Below are 21444 nucleotides of genomic sequence, written 5' to 3'. Positions count from 1 at the left end.
CAGCTCCCTAATCCCCTCAGTGAGCTGAGGTGTCAGGTGTTCTTGTCACCAGCTCCACCGCTTACCTTGAGTCTGTCACTGAACAGACTCACTTCCTGTTTCTCACCTGAAACAGCTTGCAAGATTATCCAAAGCTACTAATTCTTTAACATTGAGCAGTTCCAGGAAGTTCTAGGTACTTGACAGGCATCCGCTCATAATGGACACACAGATCTCAGCAGAGCATCCACAATATTAAAAGCCCCCAAGAAACAGCAGGCTTATTAAAGATGGTAGGGGTTTTCTGAAGCAGGACTGCTCCACAGTAAAATAATATTCCTCTGTCCTACTTTCCTGATCTATAAAACAAACACTTCATCAAGAGTGGTGACAATTTCCACTCTTACTCTGTCAAATATTATCACTAGTATTAAATAAATTCTGCATTTGTAGTATTGATAAATGTGCCCTTGGAGCACTGGTTTCCTTATGCTAGTCTACAAATTAGTGCTATTCTGTGATGAAAATGAGAGAAATAAAAATAACATATGCCTTTCTTAAAGCAAAATTTATTCCATTTTTAAATCATGTGGGTCTATTTATTTTTTTTGGTGCTAAAATTTCTTTGGTTCATAAAACAGTGGTGAGAGTAGTTTTAATTAAAAATATTAATGAGCAAAATAAAAAGGTGTCAACCGTTTGTCATTTGGAAAAACATTTTTGCAATTTAATTAGTGAGTGAAATCTGAAGTCTTAGATGTACTAACATGGCCTAAGATGAGTAGACTCTCTAGAAAAAGACAAGAGAGTGGTTCTTTTGCTATCAGCCATCCTCCAACAACTGGCAAACCCACACCCTTCTTTATAAGAATGCTTTAGTATCTTCAGATTACTCTTTCAGTGAAAAAATGCATAAAATGGATTTTTTTTTTTTTAAACAGAGTCTCACTCTGTGCCCAGGCTAGAGTGCTGTGGCACCATTGCAGCTCACAGCAAACCCAAACTCCTGGGTTTGAATGATCCTCATGCCTCAGCCTCCTGAGTAGCTGGGATTACAGCTGCCTACCACCACCAGGCCTGGCTATTTTTTTTTTTTTCCCCTATTTTTAGTACAGATGGGAATCTCAGTCTTGCTCAGGCTGGTCTTGAACTCCTGATCTCAAGCAATACACCCACCTTGGCCTCCCAGAGTGCTAGGATTACAGGCATGAGCCGCCACGCCTGGCCTGTAAAGTAGATTTTCAAACTCTATCTCTCTCTATATAACTATATCATGGACAGATGAATATAAAACCATGTCCCTCTGTCCATCCTTAATTGAAATAATCCCATCACCAGTATGGAAAGATAAAGGATAACTTTTTTCCTCTTAAGAACAGTGTCATTTATATTACAAAATTTACAAAGTACATAAATATTCAAATACAAGCTTTATTGAGATATAACCCATATGCAATAAATTCAACATATTTGAAATATCAAGCATGGTGACTTTTGACAAAGATACAAAACATTTTCATCACCATGGGAAGCTCTTTGCTTCTAGTCAATCTCCCTTCCTGCCCCCACTCCAGACCACCCTCGATCTGATCACTATCATGGCAAGTTAATCTTGTCTGCTCTAGAATTTCGCATGAGACTCAGTGTGAACTCCTCTGTGTTCAGATTGTTCCACCTGGTGCAGTGTGAGGTTCCCTCATGTTGCACCTGACAGGGATTGGTTCCTGTTATTGCAGATCACTGGGAATATGCCACAATTTGTTTATTTTCCTCTTGATTGACATACGGTTGTTTAGAACTTCTGGGTATTTGCAAGTAAAACTCTTCTGCATATTAGTGGACTAGAATTTCAAGAACATATCTTCCATTTCTCTTGGGTAAATACCTCAGAGCAGAATTGCAGGGTAATTTCACAAGTTTGTGATTAACTTTACAAGAAACTACGTTTTAAAATACTCACAACTACAATGTACAAAAGATTCACTTGTGCCTCATCCTGAGCAAACACTTGGCATGTTGCTTGGTGCTGGAATCTAAGCTATCCTACTAAGTGCAAAGTGGCATCTCCTTGTGGGTTTCTTTGCATTTTCCAGATGACCCGCCATGGGGTCATCTGCTTATTGCCCAGTCTCATATTTTCTTCATGAAATGTCAGTTCAAATCATTTGCCTATTATTGGGTTGTCTTGAGGTTTAAAATGCTCTTTATATAGTCTGCTTCCTGTCTGTGGTTTATTCATTCCTTCATGCATATTTTAAAGAGCAGAAGGTCTTCATTTTGATAAGGACAAATTTGTCATATTTTTTCTTTTATATTTAGTGCTTCTGGGGGTTTGTCTAAGAAAACTTTGCTTTGTCTAGTCCTAAGATTGTGAAGATTTTCTCTTACATTTTCTTCCAGAAATTTTAGGGATTTAAGTGTTACATTTAGGTCCATATTTATTTCAAATTACATTTTGTGTTTAGGGTGAAATAGGTGTTAAAATTCATTTATCCAGTTGTTCCAGTATCATTTAGTGAAAAGGCCACCCCCTTTCTCTCACTGACTTGCTTTGATATCACTTTAAAAATCATTCAGCCATGTATGTGCAAGTGTATTTCTGGAATTTCTATTCTATATTATTGATTTGTAAGTCAGGCTTTAGACCAGTATCACATTGTCTTGGTTACTATAGTTTTACAGTAAGTTTTGAAATCACATATATTTTTTTTTTACATTGTTTTCACTACTCTAGCTTCTTTGCATTTCCATATAAATTTTAGAATTAAAGTGTTTATTTCTATAAAATACTCTGCTTGGAGGCCAGGCACAGTGGCTCATGCCTGGAATCCCAGCACTCGGGAGGCTGAGGTGGGTGAATTACCTGAGCTCACAGGTTCGAGACCAGCTTGAGTCAGAGTGAGACCTCATCTCGAAAAATAGTCAGGCATAGTGGTGGGCACCCATAGTCCCAGCTACTCAGGAGGCTGAGGCAAGAGAATTGTTTGAGCCTAAGAGTTTGAAGTTGCTGTGAGTTATGATGCCACAGCACCATGGCACTCTATGAACAGCGACAACGTGAGATTCTGTTTCAAAAAAAGAAAAGAAAAGAAAATAGCACAGAATATTCTGCCGGGATTTTGATATAGATTTAGGTCTATAATCTATTTTGATTATAGATTTATAGTCAATCTATATATCACCATTGGAAGAATGGACATTATTTTTATCTGAGTCTTCTAATGCCACAAATGTGATGTTATCACACCATTAATTTCTCTTAGTAATGTTTTACAATTTTCTATGTAGAGTCTTGTATATATTTTAGTTTTTACATATTAATCTTGTATTCTATGTGCTTACTAAGTTAAATTAGTTCTTGTAGGAAGTTCTTGGTACAGGTTGAGCACCACAATCCCCAAAGTTCAAAATCAAAAATGCTCCAAATTCTAAAGCTTTCTGAGCACCAAGATGATGCTCAAAGTGCTCAATGGAGCATTTCAGATTTTTGGATTAGGGAAGCTCAACTCATATGTCTTCTACAAATATTCCCAAATCCAAAATAAATAAATACACAAATACACCCATCCAGCCAGCCATCCAAATTTAGAAATACTTATAGTCCCAAGAATTTTGCAGTTTGTTTTTTTTTTTGGCCGGGGCTGGGTTTGAACCCGCCACCTCTGGCATATGGGGCCCACACCCTATTCCTTTGAGCCACAGGCGCCGCCCAGTCCCAAGAATTTTGGAGAAACGATACACAATTTATACCTCTCATAGGGTTTTCTAGATAAACAACTATGTCATCTATAAGTTTTACAAAACAAAAGTTTTACAAAAGTAAAACAATTTTACTTTTTCATGTCTAATCTTTATGCTTTTAATTCTTTTCCTTGCTTTGTTTCACTGGCTGGGTCTGTAGCACAATGTCAAATAGCTGATACAAAGAGTATTATGTCTTTGTCTTGTTCTGGACGGTAGAGAAAAAATATTCAGTCTTTCACCAGTTAGGATACTAACTTTAGGTTCATCATAGATACTCTCTTAGGAGGGTTTCTTTATTTTAGAGGCTTTCTCTTATGAGCAGATGGTGAGTTTTGTCAAATACTTTTTCAGCATCTATTGAGAAGAACATATATTAGATAAATATTCTATAAAGTGTTCTATGAATGTCAAGTACATTGATAATGCCATTCAGGTCATCATATCTTCACTACATCTTGCTTTGTCTACGAACTCCAAAGCAGGATAGGGAAGTTTAGAACTGCAGTGGTGGATTCATCTGTTTCCACCTTAAATTTTATAAGTGTTTGCTTCATATGTTTTGATGCTTTGTCATTTAGTGCACAAATGTCTCTAAGTATTACGTCTTCTTGGACAATTGACCTATGTATCATTCTGTAATGTCCCTCTACCTTTTTCATTCTTTCTTGTTCTAAAGTCTGCTTTGTCTCAACTTAGTATAACTACTATAGCTTTCTTTAGACTTTGTTAGCATGGTATACATGTCAACATTTTAAGTCGAGTATTGGTATAAGTACATTTCCCATAGAAAGAGTATAGTTAGGTTCCCCTCTCCTATTCTGACAGTATCTTTTAACTAGTGTGTTAAGATCATTTAAAGTAATTATTGATATACTTGGATTAAAACCTACTGCTTTTATAATTTTTTTATTTACTTGTTTTCTCTCCTTTTTGTGATTTTAATTGAGCATTTGATGCAATTCCATTTTATTTTCTCATCACAATTTATATTTATTTATAAAAAGTTTTATGGGGGTTGCTCTAGAGTTAATAACATACATTTTAAAATAAACTAAGTCAGGCTTGGCACTGTGGCTCAAGTGGCTAAGGTGCCAGCCACATATACCAGAGCTGGTGGGTTTGAATCCAGCCTGGGCCTGCCAAACAATAATGACAACTACAGCCAAAAAATAGCCAGGCATTGTGGTGGGTGCCTATAGTCTCAGCTACTTGGGACACTGAGGCAAGAGAATCGCGTAAGCCCAGGAGTTTGAGGTTGCTGGGAGTTGTGATGCCACGATACACTACCCAGGGTGACAGTTTGAGACTCTGTCTCCAAAAAAAAAAAAAAAAGAGAAAGAAATAAAATAAATTTACCTTCAAATAACATTATTTTTCACATGTAGTATAGTTTATAACAGCATTCTAAATGCCTCTCTTTAATCCCTTATGTCATTGTTGTTAATCACTTTATTATACTCATCCATATGCTATAAAACCCACTATACTGTTGTTACTATTGCTTTAAAGAGTTATCTTTTAGACCGATTAACAAAAATAAATTCATTTTTTTCTTCACTAATTCCTTTTCTGATATTCTTTTTCCATGTTTGTCTAAGTTTTTGACCTATGTAAGTTTTCTTCTGCCTGGAGAATTTCTTTTAACATTTCTTACAGGATAGCTGGCTGGCACTGAATTGGTTTAGTTTTTGTTTGTCTGAGCACGTTTTTACTTCTCTTTTGCTTTTGAAGGATAATTTTCCGGGATATGGAATTGGCAATTTTTTTCTTCCAACTCTTAAGTTTTCACTCACTCCTTGCTTGAGAGATTTCTTAAGAGACGTCTCCTGAAATTCTTATCCTTTTCTCTTTATAGGTAAGGGGTGGTGTAGGTGTGTGTTTGCTTGTTTTTAAAATCTGGGTCCTTTCAAGATTTTATCTTTTGTGTGTGAAGGGGGTGCAGAGTTTAAATTCAATATACCTCAGTGTGGTTGTTTCGGTATTTATCCTCCTTGGTGTTCCCTGACTTTCGTGGCTCTGTGGCTTGATGTCATTAATTTTGGAAAGTTCTCAGCCATTATAGCTTGAATTATTTCTTCTGTATCTTCTTTTTGTTCTAGCATGCCAACAATGCATGTTACATCTTTTAATATTTGCTCCACAGTTCTTGGTTTGCTTTGTCATTTTCTTTCATTTTCCTCTGCCTTTCAGTTTGGGTAGTTTCTTTTGATCTGTGTTCAACTTCAGTGATTTTTTTCCATGTTTGTGTTGAATATACTGATGATCCCATTGAGACATTCTTTATCGCTGGTAAAGTGTCTTTTTTTTTTTTAATTTCTAGGATTTCCTTTTGATCCTTTATTAGCATTTTCATTTCTCTGCCTATAGTACTCATCTGATATTACATTCCCTTCTCAATAAAGCAGAAAGAGGACCATCTACTAAGACAAAGAAGGAACCTCAGAGGAGAAATTTTGAGATATCAAATCAACAGTCAACTAGAATGAAGGATAGAAAAAAGTTTTTAAAAAAATAGGCTGGGCACTTGTAGCTCAGTGAGTAGGGTGCCGGCCACATACACCCAAGCTGGTGGGTTCAAGCCCACCCTGGACAACTGCAACCAAAAAATAGCCAGGCATTGTGGTGGGCACCTGTAGTCCCAGCTACTTGGGAGGCTGAGGCAAGAGAGTTGCTTAAGCCCAAGTGTTTGAGGTTGCTGTGAGCTGTGATGCCACAGCACTCTACTAAGGGCGACATAGTGAGACTGCCACAAAAAAAAAAAAAGAAAAAAATAGAATGAAGGAGAGGACAGAAAACAGCATCATGGTGTCACTGAGGCCTGTCAGCAAGGACATGTAATTAGGTGGGTAGAATCATCCAGGACTTTCTTCAGCACAGGTTTCTCAGCTTTCTTTTCTTTCTTTTTTTTTTTTTTTTTGCAGTTTTTGGCTGAGTTTGAACCTGCCACCCTTGGTATATGGGGCCAGCACCCTACTCCTTGAGCCACAGGTGCTACCATAGCATGGGTTTCTAACAAGAAAATCTAAGTAGGACCTAGGGGTATGTTTCAGTTAAATTTCAGCATAAACTTTCTAATAATTAAACTTTTCAGGTATTAACTTCGTGTGGCAACTCTTACCATAGGGCCTTATTCTGAGAGCTATACGATGGGATACCTAACTCAGGTGAGGAGAACTGAGGAAGGCTTTCTGTAGGAGGAAAATTAGAATTATCCGGGTGAATGAGTGGGTTTGAGGACGGTACAGTATGGGCATTTGAGAACCTCTCCCAAGTAGTTCAGCAGGATTGCAGCTTAGAATAGTAAAAAGTAAGCAAAACCAAAAACCATAACCATCACCACTACTACCACCACCATAATCCAAAGTCTTGAACAGGCTTTTTAAAATCATAAAATCCTGGTCCCTGGAGGTGTTCAGCAAAGGCTAGTTGACCCCAGCAGGAGTGTTGGGAAGGAAGCAGAGGGACCTGGTTGGATTGTTAGGGATGATGCCTGCCCCACTCTTCCTGTTCCCTTGCAGGGAGCCTTCCCAGCTGATTCACCTGTCCTTCCTCCTGCCTCCATGTACTGCTCGCTCAGCCCAGTCCCATATTCTGTGCTCTCTTGTGACCCATATGCCTGAAGTAGCTGGTTTTCTGCCAACCACTAAAAGTGCCCAGTTGTGTAGTGACTCAGATGCTTAATTCTGAGAGGAAAATTCTCAGCAAATCACTTTGTCTGAAGATCTAAATGACATTCTTCAAAAACCTTTATTAGGAATGAAGCTGATGTTCTGAAGTCCATTTACCTAACTCCTGTGTTTATTTCTCATTGAAAGGGTTACTTTTTTACTGACCCTATAAATCCTTGGATGATATCTAAAGTCCTTTCTAACAATCGGAAGTCTCTTACCCTGAATCATAAAGAAAACCAAGTTAAGAATACTTCATTTAAGACTGCTGAGGAATATTGTTTTCAAAGGCAATGAGTTAGAAAGTTAGTAAGCGTCCCATAAAAAGGGGTCAAAAAATGAAGAATAAATGCTATTATTCAAAAATTAATGTGTAAGAAGAAAAGGATGTCCTAATGACGTCAGGAACTTTGTGACATAGATATAAACTTATGTTCAAGGTTCAACAAAAACCAGAAAGCAGTTCACACAAAAGAAAAATGTAACAAAACAGAAAGATATAGAAAAGTAGAACACAATATCCAGAGGGGAAAGAAACAAAGACGGGAAAATGTGCAGATGAGAGGCCCTGGGTAGTTAAATCTGCCCACATTTTATGCTGTTCTACTGGATTCTTCTAAGTAGTATTCTCATAGGTAAATCACATTAAGTAATTATTCCACTTCTTTTGACACTTGTTAACTACAGACCCATTGGACTCTGCAGGGAACTCTAGCCATAATAAAAGATTCAGAAGACAATAGAGGAGGCAGAAAGGGGTGGAACAGCTCAGAACAGTCTGCACTGCAGAGAACACTTTAGCAAATGTACAGAGCACATTCCAAAGGTCTGAAAAACTTCAGGGTGCTACATCTCAGCGGGATATCTTTAAAAGGGAAAGGAAGCATAAGGGATAATAGCTGAAGCACAGAAAATGATCAGCAGTATCATATTTTGTAGGAAACCATTTAGATATATGACAAATTGATATGGCCCATTCGGAGGGGATACTCATATGGTAACAATTCCTGCAGACATCCAAAGGATACTAATGGTTGTTCCAGAAAGTAGGTCCAAGAAAACCCTTTATATTCTCAAGGTAGCTTTAAAAAATATTTATATTCTGATGAGCTCTGAGTGCTTCACCCATGAAAATAAGTCTTTAAGGTTGGCGAGGGAAGAAGCCCTTTACCGATGAAGGGTTTGAAGCCGAATGAGGTGAGACAACTTTAGGAACTACCACAGGGAGAATACCAGGCAGAATTAGGGGCTGGAATCTTCTCAAACTTGAAAAAAATTCTTAACTGTGCATAAAAGAGAATCTGAAAGTAGCCTGTGAACTTAGGCCAGCCTGGTAAGTTTCTTCATTAGCATTCCCAGCCCCGCCTCAGAGAGCTAGGGAAAGAATCTTGCAAGCACAGCAAATAGACATGTTTCTTTCCTTCAAGTCTAAACCGATGATTTAAATCTATATATCCTAATGCCTCTCTGGCATTCTAACCATTTCGAGTGCTTCTGTAGGGTGCTAACACCAGTACAGTGATGCTCCCCTTATCTGTGGCTTCACCTTCTGAGGTTTCAGTTACCTGTGGTCAACTGTGGTCCAGAAATTGGTGAGTACAGTAAAGAAGAAATTGTGAGAAAGGCCCCATTCACATGGCTCTTATTAAAGTACGTTGCTATAATTAGCTCTATTTTATTGTTAATTATTGGTGTTAATCTTTTACTGTGCTTAACTTATACATTACTGTATCATAAGCATGAATGTTTGTACAGGAAAAAACAGTGCATATAGAGTTTGGTATCCTCTGGGAGTCTAAGAAAGTATCCCCTTCCGATAAGGAGGGAACTACTATAGCTTCTCTTGTGAATAAATATACCTGCCACAAAGTAGCAGGTGTCTTTTGCACATGATGCAATTATTACTAATTCTAAAAGGATATTTGCAAAAGATTTTGAGCACTGGTTGGTTAAAATATATCTAAAATTTTCTTAGGCTTTGGAGCAACTGGGGAGAAAATTTGTTTAGAATTTAATGTCCTGGCTCGGCGCCTGTGGCTCAAGTGGCTAAGGCACCAGCCACATACACCTAAGGTGGCAGGTTTGAATCCAGCCCGGGCCCGTCAAACAACAATAATGGCTGCAACCAAAAAATAGCCGGGCGTTGTGGTGGGTGCCTGTGGTCCCAGCTACTTGGGAGGCTGAGGCAGGAGACTCGCTTGAGCCCAGGAGTTGGAGATAGCTGTGAGCAGTGAAGCCATGGCACTCTACCCAGGTGGACAGCTTGAGGCTCTATCTCAAAAAAAAAAAAAAAGAATTTAATGCCCTTCAAACAACATATAAGAAAAGTATTAATATAGTAGAACTATTTGTAAAAGCAAATATGGAAAGTTCAAACAATTACCCAGGTTCAGAAGTAATTTTCTTTTTCTTTTTAAATTTCAGATTAATATGAGGGTAAAAGTGTTTAAGTTACGTTGTTTTTATTTCTAAGGTAAAGTTCAAGTTGAGCCCTAAAAGATAATTTTCAAGTCCTAGCTTCTCAGGAGACTGAGGGAGGAGGATTGCTTGAGCCAAGGAATTGAAGGCTGCAATGAGCTATTATTGCATCACATTCCAGCCTGAGAAACAGAGTGAGACCCTGCCTCTAATTAATAAATAAAAAATGGATAATTTTCAAAAAAGTCAAAATCATGACTTTTATACAAATACAAAAATGATCTCATCTTTAAGATTTTAACTTACTAATGATAAAACTAGCAAGATGTTTACCAGTAGCTCAAAGAAGAATCTGAACAGCAGATATAATTAGAGCCAGGAAGACAGAGTGTACATAAGAGAAGAAACTCACCTTTTCTCCCTGGCCAGAGAAGGAAACCGAACCTCTGTGGGACAGAATTTGCATGTCTATACCCAAGAATGACAGTATTACTGTTAGTCATCTACAACTCAGAGTTATAAAACAGCTCCCTAGAATTAGACAGTCCAAAATGTGCTAGAGAAGATGATACATGGTTTTCCACAGAAACACAAATTTTTCCCTACCTGGGCCACTGACTATACTGTTTGCTGCTATACTGTCCAAACCTGGGACTTGGTAGATGGTCCATATAAGTTTACTAAGTAGATGAATGAAAGTCTACTATATGCCAGGCATTAAGCTGGGTCCTAAACATGGATCATCCCATTTAATCTTTCCAACAACCCTTTAAGATAAATATTATCCTGATTTTACTGAGAAGAAAGTAATTTGAGGCTCAGCTCCCATAGCTCAGTGTTTAGGGTGCCAGCCACATACACCACAGCTGGCAGGTTCAAAGCTGGGGCCTGCCAAACAACGATGACAACTACAACCAAAAAATAGCTGGGTGATGTGGCAGGCGCCTGTAGTCCTAGCTACTTGGGAGGCTGAGGCAAGAGAACTGCTTAAGCCCAAGAGTTTGAGGTTGCTGTGACCTGTGATGCCACAGCACTCTGAGGGAAACACAGTGAGACTGTCTCAAAAAAAAAAACAAAAAAACAAAAAAACAAAAAAACCCCACTAACTTGTGTGACACTATGTTGCAATTACATGTCAAAGGTTGAGGTGAAGGACAGTAGTGAGGATTTGACTCAGACCTAGGATCTGAAAACCTCTCTCTCTTTTCTTCTTTCTATTTAATATATTTTCTTTTTATTTACAATCAGTGGATCATCTGTCTCTCACATATTATTGATACAACATACTACATTAATGGACATGCATTGGAAATCCCTTAAGAAAAAAACAAAATAGCAGCAGTCCAGAGAATCTAAATAAAAATGAGACAGGTGAACTTATTTTTGCAGCCTTGAAGATTAGCACAGGATATTTGTCAGCCCTGACTGATTTGTTTTCTTTAGGTTCTCCTTTCCCAGTTTTCAGGGTAATAAAGCTTGAATTCAACGTGGTGTATGTGTATTGTTTTTGTCATCACAGACATTAGGGCAGCACTTAGGAAAATAGCAGGAGTTCACATTCATCTTAGGCTTACAGTGACTACAAACGGCCTTCACAGCTGCACAGTGAGGTAGGTACTGTTACAGGTGAGGAAAGCTAAGGTTCACCTAGCAAGCTCCCCCGAATCACCCGCTGTTTTGCAGCTATGGGTTCCTGGTTCTCCTAGCCACTCCTCCACCCTCTCCTAGTCCCTCTGGGCCTGCCCAGCCTCTGAAGGTTTGCTTTGCCATCAGATCTTAATTTTTTTTTATAAACCTCTCTGCCTAATTCATCACAGCTCCCAAGGGCACTAAGATTCGCATAGCTTCCAACGTCACAAGGCCGGTAATCGTAGGCTGGAGTAAGTCCTGAAAGCTATTTTCCGGCCACTTGGCACGTGTGATCATTTCAGTGGTTTACAATCCCCCTCAGAGACAAGGGGCCTGAGGACAGGGGAAGGCAGTGGTCTTCTGAGGCTTCAGACAGGTGAACGTCAAAAAGATGTGGATCAGATGTTAATCTGAAATCATTCTCTCTGCTCCCTAAGTCCCCTAATAATTCCCTGCTTTCTTTTCTTGCCAGAAAACTGCTCTGAGAATGCAATGACACTGTTTTTTGACACATCCAGGTAAGTCTTAACGTAAATACCGGCACAAGACTGGAGTACAGAGGTTGTCGGTCAGTTGTTAACACGTAAGGGTTTTCTATATCATTTCATTTAATCTTCACAGTACCTCTTGGAGACAGCTATTATTATCTTTATTTTGGAGAGGAGGAAATGAGGTTAAATAATTGGCTCACACTGAACATCAGGCCCCAAATCCCAAGAAGCCTGTGACAGAGGTGCTTCATGGAGACCCAGCACGCCACCAAAAGCATATGACTCATGTTTGAAACATGTATCTCCTTCCCATGTCCCTGTCCTTGTGTCACTTAGAAAACCTGGGGATGTAGTACCACTTACTCCATAAGCATCGGAGCATGAATCTTTATCTCTGAGGAGTGTAATGCTCATCCTCTTCAAACCATTATAAATGCTTATCCTTCCCTCAAGGGTACCTCATAATTCTCACCCCTAATAAAAGGTAACACTGCTTTCAAATAAGATCGTGAAAAAGGCTTCACCATTACTATAACGTGGACATTAAGAAGCATTAAGTGGCCATTATCTGATGAAGGCTACCATAATCAGGGAAGCGGTTACTAACTGATTGATTACTGCTAGAGGGGGAATAACTGACCCTACATGAGCTTTTCTTCTACTCTTAAGGGAGGCACTGAAAAAAATCAAATCTAGGCACTTGGAATCTAAGCTAAGTGCCCACACTACCTTCGGAATTTTAGGAATTTCATCCAAAAGGGCCATTAGCTCTATTGGGCAGGGTTGGGGAAGTACCCAGCAGACCATTTTTTATACTTAAGGTAGCAGGATTTCACTCTGGTCAGTCAATTCTGCTCCAGCTACAATTAAGTATGCTCTTGATAAACGTAGACATTACAACTTGGTGAGCAGGAATTTATGATCATATAGCTTGGCATTTTTAAAAATATTTAGCCCTAGAACCCTTTAGCGTTAAAACCAAACCAAATTTTCTATATGATTTGACAATATAGAGCAGACATATAAGGAGCAAGGCACACCCATGTCCCTTTGGCAGCCAAAGGCGCTACAGAACATGCTGTGGAAACCACCAAGTCATGCTCTAGGGAGGTTACGGAGATACGACCCAGATCTCATAGCTACAGGGAGAGAACTAAACTGCAGAAAGAAATCGTTGCTGTTTAACCGCTCTCTTTGCAGAGTTAAGCAGTGAACAGAATGAGGGAGGTTAGGGTTTCTCAAGACAGAAGTAGAGGTTTAGAAAGAGACTCGGCATCCGGAGTGTTGAGCTCTTTCATTGCAAGGCATTTTCCCACCAGTGTCAGTAACCCTCAGAAAAAAGGAAGGATGTGGACCAGAACAAGGACTGCTCAACACTATTGCCCCCTGCAGCCACATAAGTGTTGATGTGGACTGTGGCTTCACTCCTCCTTTTATGGCACTCTTCGGAGTATCTGCATACAGCCATCTGCAGGGGGAAGGGCAGGCCAGCTCTGCACAGATCCTGCTTACTCTGATGGGCTGCCATGAAGGCTCCATCTTGCCTACTCCATTTCCCCTGTCCGAAACAAGTGATCTGAAAGCCCTTCATGGTTCAATATACTGTCCTATTTCTGCTTCCAAATACTTCCTGACCTCCATCTGTAGTACTCAGATACCCTTGATCTCAATGGAGTCTTAATTTGCACCTTGCAAGTATTCATCCCAAGGGCGGTGAGTTGGTATCCTGACATTTCACTTCACCATGTCCGGATGCAACACAAGCAGGTGGTCACTGGGAACTGAATGGGACCCACCCACCGCGCTGCAAGGCAGGGAAAGTGACTATCCACCATGACTTTTTCACATCATCAGATATATGTGTGTAGCTTACCACATTAGAAAAGTCACTGAACTTTATCTTAAAAAAAAAAAAAGCCCAGCATATATTCCCTTTTAGAAACCTTCCCTACTTAAAGGATCTACATACTGATCCTGTAATCATACATTATATTTGAATAACACCCTTCTTTTCTCTAGGATTTGTGTGCCGGTGTAATCTTACTTTCTCTAGGGTCCCTCAACCCTTCATCTTGCTTCCCACACACATTTACACTAAACACTGAAAATCCACAGTTTTCTACAATAACCGCATATGCTTGTTGAGTAGCATGGCTCACATGGATCTGGAATCCATCACTTCTTTTAAAGTAAACCCCTGCCAGAAAATTTCAGCAGCAAGATGCCTTTTCATTGCAAGGGTGTGGGAAAGGCCATCATGACAGGGAGGGTGGACGGGAGGGAAATATCTTGATGCCGCATACTTTACCAGTTATGTCATGCTGCTTGAATGACTCGCTGTAGATCTGATACTGATTTGGACAATGCTTCTTCAACCACTTGCAGACATCCTGCTGGGTCCATAGAGCCACTGGTTTAGACAGCTTCACCACAGCTGACTGTAAATAAAGAAGGAACAGAAGATCTGTGCGTGCTGGCCTCATGCCTAGGAGGGCGCTACTGTCATTATAAGACTTAGAGTGCGGTAAAGGCTATGAGCTGGATGCCCTAAAGATCGGGCTCTTGTCCTCCTCTTAACCCCTGCAGACCTGCTCAATATTGCTCAAAACCACAAAGAAAGGTCTCAGAGGAGACGCCATGAAAATGATCTCAACTTAATCATCTTTACTGGGAAAAATCTCCAGAAATCCTTAAGCAGCAGAGTTTTCCACTAAATAACAAGAAGACAAAGGGGTTGCTAAGCAATTGATTAAATTTTTAGGGGGGAATAGCTACCCCCAACTGCCTTTCTCTGTACTCTGAGAAGTTGTCTGTCTCCCGTTGTCCCTGACATCTCCAGGGCCTAGTGTAACATTGGCTCCAGCAGGTGCTAATAATTATTTTAGAAATGAGTGTTATAGAACTTGGATACCTACATAATAAGAAGTACAAGTCCACCTGGGGCTCTGGACTTCGGGTGGTCCGGTAAAGCCTAGGAACATTAGTTACGTCACAGTGGGGAAGCAGAGTCAATTCCACCAGCATGCGGGGAATGGCAATGCGATAATGTGGGTACTTAGGCTTTATATACCTAGAAGACAACTAGTCAAAGCCTTTTATTGCTCATTGGCTATTTCGGGGAAGTATTTATGAGGGAAAAAGACTCCAAAAAACAAGTGCAAAAACCCTACCTTTTGATCGAGAGATTACAAATACATGTATCAGTTAATAAGTATCAACTCTGTGCCAGATGCTGGTCACCTTCATGAATCCCAGAGACTTGGTTTAGGCGAGATTAAAGCATCACTGTTAACATTTTTTATCATCCTGGATCAGTGTTTGCCAAAGCAGCAGGGCTATAACAAGCGTTTAGCTCAGGGATTCTCAAACTTTTTAAACAGGGGCCCAGTTCACTGTCCCTCAGACTGTTGGCTAGCTGGACTGTGGGCAGTGGGACAAGCTGGCTGCTAAGCAGGACAAGCAGCAGCGGCAAAAGCACCTGGTGGGCTGAATAAATGTCCTAGGTGGGCCACATGTGGCCCACAGGCTGTAGTTTGAGGATGCCTGGTCTAGCTTCTTAAAGGGTCTTGGGGGGTACAAAGACCTGACCTTAAGGATCACTGCCCTTCTCAGTAGACGTCATTTTTTTTCACTTCTCTACCCATATTTCAGATTAAGACAGCGGGAGATCCTTAATTTGGTAGGAGTGTGATTTCACATCTTTCTAACATCCGCTAACATGTTCTCTTGACAGAGAGGGCTTGCGTGAGTCTTAAAGACACTTCAGCAGAAAACAGTGTATCCCTAATAACTGGTCTGTGTTACTTTTATTATATTTAAGGCTACCTTTAAGTTATGGCAAACATAAATTTTATTTTCTAGAGTAATATATTCTAGTTTGCTTTTAAAAAAGATTTCATTTTTTTCCTGAAAAAAAAAAATATCCCAACCACTTAATAGGCCAACTTAAAGAAAAAAATTAAGGTAACAATGGTACAGATGATAACAGTAAAAATAGTGGACGTAATATGAAAGTGATTCAAGTTTGGAAAGCGTATGCTCAGGTGTGATTTTTTTACTAGTATATTTCCACTCTTGAATCCCTGGGCCATCAATGATAAAATAACCACAAATAATGTTTATTATGACTTATGTTGTACATGTATTCACACACGCATACATAGGTAGGTACATTCAGACCTGCTTTTCATTCCAAGTGCCCAAGATTTCTTCCATAGGTATTTAGGGCTGATGTTCCCTATCTTTGAATTTAGACAGGGTATGTGACCATCCTGAGTAACAGAGTCAGTGAAACGATGCTATGCAACCTCTGAGGCTGGGTCATAAAAAAGACACAGCTCCTGCCCGGCTCCTGCTCTTTGATGCTCACCTTTGGAATTTAGCCCTGTTATCATGTGAAGAAGCCCGGGTCACATGATGAGGTCGTGGAGACCACGGAGGGCTTTTAGCCAACCCCCTAGCTAACGTGTCAGCTGACAGTCACCACTGACCACCAGACAAATGAGTAAACAAGCTTCAGACAATTTCTGTGTCCAGCCTTCACATCTTCCATCTGAGGCCCCCAGACACCATAATAAACAGACAAGCCATCCTTCCTTGTGTCCTGAGTTCCTGATCCATGTCATATGTGAGCATCATACTTGTCTTACGCCACTAAGTTCTGGGGCAGTTTGTTCTACAACCCTAGTAACTGGTGCGGTCAGGGAGAGTGGGAGGATGAGAGCTGTCACAACTGTGCTCCTTAGCATGTACTGTTTTCAACAGGTGCTCTGTACAACCACCATGGATACAGGAAGGAAGGAATGATGGGAAACCATTTCCCTGAGTCAGCATTCATGCACACACTTTACTGTTGGATCAGCAGTGATTTTCAACCTCAGCCCTTGCTACACTACCCCACTGTGTGTTGGGCTTACGTAGCTCCTGACCAACATCTGCTTCCACCTGCCATCCTTCCTTCCAGAGTCCCAGGCTGCCAGCCATTTTCCTTCTAACTTCTGGGTGAAACCACATTGATTCTTTTCCCTAATTTTGAAGACAGAGGAGGACCTCAGCATGGAGAGTTTAATTTTTTTCTGCTAGTGGTAATGTTTAGTTTTTATTTATTTATTTTTTATTTCAGACTTCTTTATTCCATGAATATTTACAAAACATCAACTATAGGCAAAACATTGACATAATCACTGAAGATAACATTGGGACAAATATATCAATTTTATGAGGAAACAAAAGCAATATCTACAAATCAATTATGAGATAAGTGTACTCATTACCACCTCTCCTCTCTTGAAAATTCTAGCTAGTACAATTATGATAACTTAAAAATCCCAATGGTTTGTAAAAAAAATACAAATTTCATTACTTCCGAGTTACCAAGTTACTTGCAAGTTACCAAAAACAATAGAAAAATTCAGCAATGTGGCTAACTTCAAAATAACTACACAAAATCATAACCAGAATCCACAGAGAACTCAAGCGTAGTAGCAAGAAGAGAACAAGTGATTCCATCGCAGGGTGGGCAAGAGACTTAAATAGAAACTTCTCTGAAGAAGACAGACGCATGGCCTACAGATATATGAAAAAATGCTCACCATCCTTAATCATCAGAGAAATGCAAATCAAAACCACTCTGAGATATCATCTAATGCCAGTTAGATTAGCCCATATCACAAAATCCCAAAATCACAGATGCTGGCGGGGTTGCGGAGAAAAGGGAACACTACTACATTGCTGGTGGGAATGCAAACTAATACATCCCTTTTGGAAAACCATATGGAGAACACTCAGAGATCTAAATACTGATCTACCATTTGATCCTGTAATTCCTCTGTTAGGTATATACCAAGAAGACCATAATTCACGCTATAATACAGATATCTGTACCAGAATGTTCATTGCAGTCCAATTCACAATCGCTAGGTCATGGAAGAAGCCCAAGTGCCCATCAACCCATGAATGGATCAATAAATTGCGGTATATGTACACCATGGAACACTATACAGCCACAAAGAAAGATGGAGACCTTGCCTCCTTCATGTTTACATGGATGGAGCTGGAAAATGTCCTCCTTAGCAAAGTATCTCAAGAATGGAAGAAAAAGTATCCAATGTACTCAACACTATTATGAAACTAATAGTTAGCTATCTTAGGAAAGCTACAATCCAAATGGAGCCCTAGACTACGGGGAAAGGGGAGGGGGAGGGGAGGGGGAGGATGGGGGAAGAGAATGATATTGTGGGGATCATGCCTATAATTTATCCTATTTGGGTACAGGTGAATTTGTCTAAAGGTTGAATATAAATGTCTTAACACAACAATTATGAGAAAGACATGATGGCTATGTTAGGCACTTGGAGGAGTTTTCCAAACTGCATATAGAAGTAACACACTGTATCCTATGAGAGAATTAATGTACACAATTATGATCTAATAAAAAACAAATTAAAAAGAAGAATAGTAGAGGAAATCTTTTCACATGTAACAAACAGGATGTACATTGATGAAAATGTAAAAAGTAACAGTAAGTTTGTGAATTATTTACAAAACAACATGCACAGTGTGCTGTTAAAAAGACAGTATTAAAAAAAAAACAAAATCAATTATATTCCTATATAGAAAAGAATTACAGAATATTAGATAAAGAAACATAGCATTATATCAGCAACCAAAATAGAAAGTACCTAGCAATATAGCTTTAACAAGAGCTGTACAAATTATTTTTTTTTTTGAGACAGTCTTACTATGTCATCCTGGGTAGAGTGCCATGGAATCACAGCTCACAGCAACCCCAAATTCTTGGACTTAAGCAATTCTCTTGCCTCAGCCTCCCAAGTAGCTGGGATTACAGGTGCCTGCCACAATGCCCTGCTATTTTTTTGTTTGCAGTTGTTATTGTTTGGCAGGTCCAGGCTGTGTTCAAACCTGCCAGCCCCAGTGTATGTGGCCGGTGCCCTAACCACTGAGATGTGGGCACCAAGCCTAGTTTTTTTTTTTTTTTTTTTTATTGTCCATCATCATTTCCTTTCCTTTGCATGATTAGGAAACTAGAATTTTAGTCTTCTAGCTAGAAATGCATTTACCACCATGTTTCACAAGTCAGCACCTCTGCATCTGGTTCTTTCCTGCTCTAAAATTTTTCCTTTAGATTAGCTGAATGAGTTTATAGCTGACAAATCACTACTCTGAAACTCTTGCAAGTTTCTTGCAAGTAAAGCTAATCACATCATTGGAAATCCCTATAAACCAGTCACGGAAGGCTGTAAATTAGGAAGGGCAAGGCTGAAGGATGAAGTTGCTTGTACATCAATATACTAAATTTCTTTCTAAAAGGTTATTCTTTAACCTGTGTACTTTCTAGGAAACAGACTCTCAGCATCAATTGGACTTCAGGCAGATATTTTCTCCAACATGCCAAGATCAACTCAGAACATATCTTCACTGGCCACCATGTATGTTTTGTTATAATTTTCTTTTTTTTTTTTTTTTTTGCAGTTTTTGGCCAGGGCTGGGTTTGAACCAACCACCTCCAGCATATAGGGCTGGCGCCCTACTCCTTTGAACCACAGCGCCGCCTTGTTATAACTTTCTTTTATTGTAATTTCTGAAAATATGAAACTAATGCTCCTTCCTTCAGAATATACTTTAAGCAGTAATTTGGTACCATTCAAAGCTTTAGGCATGGATTTTTAAGACAATGTGAAACTATAGCAATATAAACTGGTATAAAAAATAAAATAATGGATTGGCAAGCTGTGGTGTATTTTTATATATTTATTATATTTTTATGTTGCAAACTATAGCAACATAAACTGGTATAAGAAATAAAACAATGGATTGGCAAGCTGTGGTATATTTTTTAATGCCATGGTATATATATTGTGAGCTAATACTGAGCCTTGGCCTTGTTAGGAAATTGTTAGTTGGTTATACATGTTAAGAGCCATCATGACTCTAGATCCCCCAGTCTGTTCCTTCTCTCTACATTCTCAGAAGTGACTTTCGTTTGTTCTGTTTCTCTTTGGGTAGCACCCTGGGTCAATCTTCCCAAAGGCAACCAAATTTGGGGAGTGAATGCCATGACCTGATTCCTCTGAGGGCTTAAACATCCCTTCTGTGAGCATCTTGGAACCACCACCAGGAGCATATGTTAGGCCCAAGATCAAATTTGAACCTACTGCTCCACCAAAGGTAGGGATGGGAGGGCCGGGGCTGTCAAAGCCATTGACTGCCCTCCTTACCCAGCCGGCACTCACACGCTCTTCATATCCATCTCTAGATGGCAACTTTCTCTGATGGGCTACTAGGTTTTGTTTTTTTTCCTCTATAGTAGGAGCCTAAGCCTAAATGATAATAGTTAGCAAAGCAAAGAAATAAAGCATTTCACATTTACTAGCAATAGTAAACTAATAGGAAAAGAAAAAAAAAATCCTGCCCAAGGACAAATGTTAAAAAAACATTTGCCCCAGTTTCTGTCTCCCACATCACTCTCTGACTTTACAGCCCTGGAGACAATTTTAGTTTATTTGGCTGCCCTGCAAGAGGCCGGAGGCTGTTTGGTATCTTAACCCCTATGCACCGTGACACCAAGCAGAATTCCAGACATTTCCTTTCTGAACTGGTCCTCGCCTGCCTTTCTACAGACAACCCAAAAGTTCATTTCAGATGCTTTTACTTTCTGTTTCACAGGGAGCCCACATTTGATGCAAAATACACACTCCTGAGGGAAAGGTTGTTTGCACATTAAATGGAAATCATTTGCAAAAGTAATTTTTATACAATAATTTCCACTGTGTTTTATAGTAATTTCTGATTTGTGTTTAACTGGAAAGAACTCTTGAACATTAAGTTCCCCAAGGTAAACTTGAAGCTTTTCTGCTACGTAATAGAACAATGAAGTCCTTTAAAGAAGTTTGATATGGAAAGTACGGCTTGCAAAACGCCCTTCAAGTTAAATTTTGTTTTGTAATTCCATTGTCTCTTAGCTAGTTTTGCACTATAAATTCTCTTTTAATTTATGGAGTTTTTAGAAGAAAATACTGAAATTTAAGCTCTTAATCCCTGTACAAATTCTTACTCAGGTGAGCTTACATGAGGTTCAGCTGGTTGATTATGAGAAAAGACCGAACTCAGACTTTTACATCCATTGCTGAGGCAAAGTGAGCTTTGTGGCCAAATATCAGAAATCAATGACATGTTTTCAGTATCTCCTTCTAAGCAAGTGTTTGCAAGGTCTAAGAATTGCCTCTTCCTTCCCTTGCTATGATCCCTGGCAGCTTTCTTCCTTCAGTTTCTAGTCCTTCTACGGACTTCTATTCTGCCATCCTACTCAAGATTGCAAAAAGAGGGAGGACGAGAGGGAACTGGAGGAGGGACAGACACACCTCGCTGTCAATGTAAACTTTAGCAGCTTTTAACGCTTGTTCCCCCTAAAAGGGGGTCACTAAATATCAGGAAGAACTGGCCCTCTCGTAAAATACTTGACATTTGAATCAATTAATTTTTAAGTACTAATAGCA

General features: G+C 39.5%; 1 protein-coding gene across 1 annotated transcript in view; it reads right to left on the bottom strand.

The window, feature by feature from the left end:
• The window catches only part of SAMD12 (sterile alpha motif domain containing 12), a 345610-nt gene that overhangs the window by 207508 nt on the left and 116658 nt on the right, over positions 1-21444 (bottom strand). Inside the window, exon 3 of the mRNA XM_003782543.2 lies at positions 14238-14367. Coding sequence (XP_003782591.1) covers positions 14238-14367 — 130 coding nt within the window. The remainder of the gene's footprint in view (positions 1-14237; positions 14368-21444) is intronic.

The sequence above is a fragment of the Otolemur garnettii genome, unplaced genomic scaffold (assembly GCF_000181295.1).
Source record: "Otolemur garnettii isolate 467f Iridium unplaced genomic scaffold, OtoGar3 scaffold00004, whole genome shotgun sequence".
In the NCBI taxonomy this organism is placed as follows: Eukaryota; Metazoa; Chordata; class Mammalia; order Primates; family Galagidae; genus Otolemur; species Otolemur garnettii.
This window is presented reverse-complemented; position numbering and strand designations above follow the sequence as displayed.